The sequence below is a fragment of the Morone saxatilis genome, unplaced genomic scaffold (assembly GCF_004916995.1).
Source record: "Morone saxatilis isolate NCDOM2014 unplaced genomic scaffold, NCSU_SB_2.0 Contig3, whole genome shotgun sequence".
NCBI lineage: Eukaryota > Metazoa > Chordata > Actinopteri > Moronidae > Morone > Morone saxatilis.
The window spans coordinates 19050501-19057151 of NW_023339873.1; the positions used below are offsets into that span (position 1 = coordinate 19050501).

At 38.4% G+C, this 6651-nt stretch overlaps 1 protein-coding gene across 1 annotated transcript in view; it reads left to right on the forward strand.

Annotated features, from left to right (window-relative positions):
* Nucleotides 1–6645, forward strand: part of ralgapa1 (Ral GTPase activating protein catalytic subunit alpha 1) — a gene marked incomplete in the record, with an annotated part of 55530 nt that extends 48885 nt beyond the window's left edge. Inside the window, 1 exon segment of the mRNA XM_035674017.1 lies at nucleotides 3266–6645. Within this exon segment, the coding sequence (XP_035529910.1) occupies nucleotides 3266–3411 (146 nt within the window).
* Nucleotides 6646–6651: the final 6 nt, after the last annotated feature.

The window sequence follows — 6651 nt, forward strand, 5'->3', positions numbered from 1 at the left end:
GAGAGAGGAGAGAATTGAAGGTGCAAACTTGGGCTTATCCTCTCCTCTGATATTCCTAAGGAAAATCTTTGTAGTTGAGTATTGCTAATCACATTTTATTAGTGGGATACGCTAGTGTACATTGGTCTGAGGTTAACCACAGTTTGGCTTTGGCAGCTCTATTCTCACATAAAAGTATTACACAAGCCTTCCGCACACTGTAACATTCTTATAGATATTACCCACTACAATCCCCACACTTACCATACAGACTTATAGGTGAAATATTTATTATAATTATGGTTGATTTAACTCATATTTTACTAACAATATATAGATATACAGAAAATATATATAATATATAAGGCCACACCATTAAATTATAACATAGCTGTTTAAAACATTAGAAAGAGAATTTAGCTTGTTGGTTTTTTCTTCGCATACAGTCCAGATTTAGTTTAGGTGAATTACTAGAATTTATATATAAATAACAGCAAAAAGATTTATTTAATATAGTTCGTATAGTCAAAACCGACATGTGTTTTCAGTCAAGGTGGTGTTTGTGTATAAAAAAATCGAAAAAAAAATGAGCAAGTAAGAATTGGAATGTTAAGTGCGAACTATCTAATAACATTGGTGCTTTTCCATTCCCTACTTTATCGGTCTAGAGTCAAGAATAGATAAGGTCAAATTTCACATTATTTGTAGAAGTGTTTTGATTGTGTGAATTATTGTGCTTCCCTTTCTCCTTTTGATCGAGTCCTTGTAATGGACATAATGGTTATATAAGTTCGCATAATGAATCGTTTTTTCCTTTACATTGTGTTCTCCACTCCTTTCTTATCTGAAAGTATCATAATATATTCCCTTTTCATTCTTTACCTTTCTTTGTTATTCACTTGTTTTCTTCACTTTTTCTGTTACCACTCATCCTGCATCTCCCTGCATCATAGGCAGCGGCAGCTTTCAGTTCCAATACAGTCGGGACTTTTTCGATACATCTCTTTGGCTGATAATTTATGTATGCCCACTTTGTCCTTTCTGCATAACCACTATAACTTAGTGTTTTTATTTATCCTATGTCTTATCTCAACTAGATGAGATCTTTCCTATTCCGCTCTTCCTTTTAGCCCTATATTTCTTATCTGAGGTACTGGCAAGTAGCAAATCGCTTGACCCTCCCTGTCCTTATCTTTATACCGGCTCCTTGATGCTGCTATATTTGGGAGAACTTGCACCATCAATCATCGCACTTTTTTACTCTTCTTCCGCTTTCCTTCAGGCAATTTACTATTGAATTACGTTTTCCTCCCTCCTAATCTACTCCTGCAATCATTCTTTATAAAAATATGAAAGGACCACTCACTCCATGAAAGTTTTTCGTTGTTGTTAATATGTCGCTTAAATGAGTCCGGAAAACATAAGAAATATAGACATAAAAATATGCTACTATGATGAGCCCTAGCATCATGGAGAGCGGTCGAAAAGGGGAAGGTTCAACACATAAGGTAATTTTAATAGACTCCAAAGAGCTTTCTGTTTGATTCTCTTTGTTGGTCCTTCATTAGCTTTTGTTACTGTAGTTTCTAGAAGATATAATTTAGGGTTGTTTGGCCACCTTAGAGACATATTTTATATGCAGTCATGAGTGTTACTAAATGCTATTGTGTAAAGCTTGTATAGCGGCATATTTCCTCCAGTCATACCAATGGTGGACACAAGAATATTGTGCGAGTACTAAAATAACTGCACTTTGCTTAATGCTCTAGTTTTATCTACTACTTTAAGCAAAGTACGGTCGAGCATGTCTGCATGCATCTGTAAGGATATTCTAATCTATAGATTATGCTTTGTTATATAGTTTACAGCAAAGCTAAGCGATAACCCACCATGTTTTATAGCAGCTGTTGAAGCTAGTGTTTTTAGTTGTTAATCAATTACTACCTCTCATAAAGGTTTTCCATACAGACATACTATTGCATCAAAAGTTGTACAACTGCATGCGTCATTTATATGTTCCATTTTCTTTGAATACAGGTGGAGGAAGTTCCTCGATACTGTCCTAATCAGATAAGGCGCTATGCTGGAGGATGATGTGGACTGGGATCCTGTGAGGTAACCAGTAAAACGCGGCATTCGCATCCCTGGATTTCCCATCAACAATTCTTGATATGGAACAGTCTTAAATCTGTAAATAAGGACAGGTTGTCATTCACAAATATGTAAATCTACTGTGACAACCGTATCCATATCCTCAACAGAGTTCAATTTTGAAAAAACATGCACCTAGGATGTAGATTGCGATATTCTGATCTGATAGTTTGTGTAAGGCTACTATTATATACTAAGTTTGTTTAAGGCCAAAAGAATTTAGTTTTCTGTGTTTCGATAAACTCTTTTTATGTTACTATGAAAGTTCTGTATCAATTGACTGTTTCGTGTGACTAGGTCATTGTAAGTAGATACGATACGGTGAAGATCTTGAATTGGCCTTCCTTTTGTATTTCTGCATGCGAACATATGAACATCCAGGGAGAAAGTCGGTTCCCGCAACTCTTCGACTAGGACACTCAGCTTGTTGTAGCGGTCTCTCGTTATTCTGTGCAGTTTTCCTGTTATGAGTCAAAAATATAGGGTGTGATGCCGAGTCACTGCTCTTAAAGCATGTGTTGCTGCCTCCCAAGAGCCAGACTCTACTGCATACTCTAGCACCTAAAAGAAGAAGGTCTTGTTCATAGTCAGATGACTCCTTAGATGACGGAAAGGGAAAGAGAGATTGTAAGGGAACAGGTGGGGGGCGCAAGCGCTTGAAGGGGCACGGGGGGTCGTGGTTGGGTGATAAATTAAAGGTTATGAGGGAGGTAATAGATAGTAATGTCTAGCCCAGATGTGAAGCATTGGCCTACAAGGGGTCAGTTAAAGTGGTTGGTGTTTCATAATCCACGTTTCTAGAAGCCTGAGCTGGGGTCTATTGGTGTTTTAGGAGATAGGATCCCAGTATAAAATAAAAAGGGGTTTGTATGCATACACTCCTCTCTATTCAGCTGTCGTCTTGTCCTTCTGATGTGTTGTGTGGTGTGGTGGCTGTGTGTGTGATGTGTGTATTCTGTCTGTCCTGCCTGTGTGACTAGTGGGATTTAGTGAGTCTACTCAGTAGAACATATGGGTGTGGATGTAATTTTCTTCATCCTTTTTCTGCTCTTATTACTCCTCCTTTATCCCCCCCACCCCCGTCCCCTCGCCTCGCCCCCACCTCCCCTTCACTCTCTTCCCTTTCCGTCCTCAGGCTCCTGCCTAGAGATTCTTCGGGGAGAAAGTCCGGCTCTTGGGGAGGCAGGGAGCGACTCGGCATCCCCCATGTCTCCTCGGACTAGCAAGAGCCGCATGTCCATGAAGCTGCGACGCTCCTCTGGATCGGCCAATAAGACTTAAGCTCTCTACACTACATGGCCTAGTCCGAACTGACACTTCATGTCCTCAAAAAGGTGTTTCTCCACAGAAAATCTGGTCTATAATTGTACTTAAAAGTACAAGAAATTGAACACAATGCATTTTCAATTGAACTTTTGGAGGAAAATTTACATAGATTTACATTTTACATAAGATTTCCAACAGTGAAAATAATGCGAGGTGTTCCCAGGCTCGTCCCATCTCCTCCAGCATGCTGCCGTTCTGATTGGACACTGGCCTTTTATGTACAGAACGCTTTGTCGCACAGTTGTACACGTAATAGTATTCTGTTGACTATATTATACTGTAACACTGCTCACAGCTGCTAAATTTATCCTTAGCTTTGCTGTAAAAAACAAACAGTTGAACCAGTGCTGCAGCATGCTGACCTTTGCCATAGTAGAAACAGCCTAAGCAGTGCAGTATTAGTTCCTCGCAATCTGTGCCATGTTAGAAATTGCGCACAAACTGCAGTGTGTAACCTTGACTGCAAAAAGCTTAAGTGTGCCACATTATAGCTCTAGAAACTACAGAACAAAGCTGCAGAACAAAGAGAAACAAAAGCTCTTGAGTCTCTTGGTGTTGTTGAACGTCTCTATTGGGCAATCTGTATATTTGTACTATAGTCAGTCCATGCGTGTACAGACAGAAACATGAGTTTTGATATAAAAAGAATGAATTCAGAGTGATTAAACCTATAGTGTTGCCTGAAGAAAGCAAGATAAAAGTCTATTTTTGTTCTCAGTGCAGCATCAACCTATAAAGATAAGGACAGGGGTCGCTTTCTCTTCAGTCCTCATAGAATTGTAAATAGGAACTCATCTATTTGCTAACAATTAATAAAAACCTGTTATTGTGGATGTGGCAACGTTCTCAAGCCAAAAATGTTCTAAATCCCCTTCTTGGGACTGAAAGCTGCCCCTTTGAGTGAAGCCACGTGAGAAACAGTGTTAAAGAAAGGATGGAGGGATTATTTGTCTTTCATAGAGGAGAGAAAAGCGCTTTCTAGGACATTAACAAGATTACTGATCAAAGAGGAAGCACTTGTTATATAATGTTGAGTTTTGACCTTTTTTTTGCTCATGCTGTAAAATGTGGACAAGCACTGATGTTCGTTACATTTATTCTTCTTCTTTTTTGTTCATTTTTTTAAAAAACATTGACTGTAAAATGTGTTTTGACCCGAACAAGAATGTTGCTGTATTTTTAAGTTCAGTGTCACTCCGTCATCTGATGCAATCGAACCACAGCTTTTCTTTCTTTGTTCCTATATATATATATATATATATATATATTTTCTGTATATCTATATATGTATGAGTATAAATATATATATATATAGTAGATATATGAATATCTATAAGAATGTGTACAGTGTGCGGAGGCTTGTTGTGTATATACTGTTATGTGAGAATAGCTGCCAAAGCCAAACTGTGGTTTAACCTCAGACCACATATCCACTTAAAATGGGTTGACACTACAAGGTTTTTCCTTTTCATAACCAGTTTGCACTTCATTTTCTCTGAGTTTAAAGGTAATTTCATTGTAGCTCAAATACTGTTGCTAAATGTAACCTTGGTACCACAGCCAGATTGGGGAAATTCAGTGTAAAGTAAGGAGAAAAAACAGAAGTTTATGGCCATCATTCACAACCTTATGGAGGGCGGGAGGAGGAAAGAAGATACTTGGCTCTATAGAAGATACTATAGAGTCAAGGCCAAAGAGGGGGAGAAAGGAAAGAGATGTCAACTTACCACTTAAATTATCAATGGTTTTTTGGTTCTTTTCTTTCCACTCTACTCTTATCTTTAGACTCATCCCCCTGTTCCAGTTCTGGATGGAGGGGATCCACATGTAATCCCAAAATGTAACACTACCATAGACGATTTTCATGTATTGATCGCCTCATTTCAGCACTCCATCAGATCAGCTTAGCTCAGATACAGATGACAAGGTTTCAAATCAGCTTACATAGCTGAAGTACTGTAGTTTTCCAGGGTTTATCACGATTGAAAGTTCTTTCATTTATTTTACAAGATGGCTTGTTTTCCGCATGTTTCCATTATTTTTCAATGGTTCCTGACAAAGGAAATATACATATATGAAAGATCTGTATTTGAAAAGTGATCTGAGTTCAAAGGTTTTGCATTATGCTTCACTGCTTGAAGTGTATTCACAGCTGTATTGTCTGTTACGGTTTCATTTTTTTATGTTTTATTTCAGCCGTAGGTTCTCCGTAGAGAGGATTGTAAAACTTTTTATTTTTATTTTGAACCCCTCAGTGGGGGTTGAAGTGGTTAGCTTTTAGAAATCTGCCATTGTCAAATTCATGTCCTGTTACTTTGTGTGTGAATATTTGTAGTCAGCTGAGATTTAAATTGTCCCTTTAAATTATTGCTGTTACAATTATTATAATTATTGCTGAGGTTAAAGCACCATTGATTGGTCGAGGCACGTGGTCTAGTAGCCCCACTGCACTCTGGGATTGATCCTGTACATGCTGTATATAGACTACAGCTCACCTGCCAGTCACAGACTGTGTCTCAATGCGCTCGGTTACGTCCTGTAAACACTTCGACAACCTGAACCTGTTCAGGCTACATCACAGCAAGGCCCTCTTTACACTCCTTTATACTCTTTGGATTAAAATACCAGTGAATCCCCATGCTGCTGCTTTTATGTACCATGGAAAAGATGGGAAGTTTCATACTTACAAATGTGTTTCACCGATTACAAATACTAATTTCAGTGTTTGGCAATGAGCTCAAAATGATCTGCTCATTAAACTGAAGATGTACGACTCCATAAATGTTTGTTTAGTTTAAGAAGCCTGATAAGCAGCAACCAAAATGACTAGAAAACCTAAGTTACACAAAGCCTTTCAGTATTTAAGAAATCATATCAACCACCCTGAGGACTGTCTGTCTGGAAGAGTTTCACTCAAATTGTTTTAGAAATATTTTTCAGACTCCGCTTTCTTCTGCAGTCATATCAACCGCACAACTGACCATTCATAAATAAAAAAAAACGTGGAACTTGTGTGCCTGTGTCAATGGATGCTCTGAACGTGAGGGCTGTGATGGATACAGGTTCAGCTGTTGTCCAGATGTGGGACAAAGCTGACTTATGTAACTACTGACTGTACATACTGCATGACACCAGTTCAGTAATAACTGCATGTGTTGATCATGTAACAGTTGTATCACAACACACACACACACA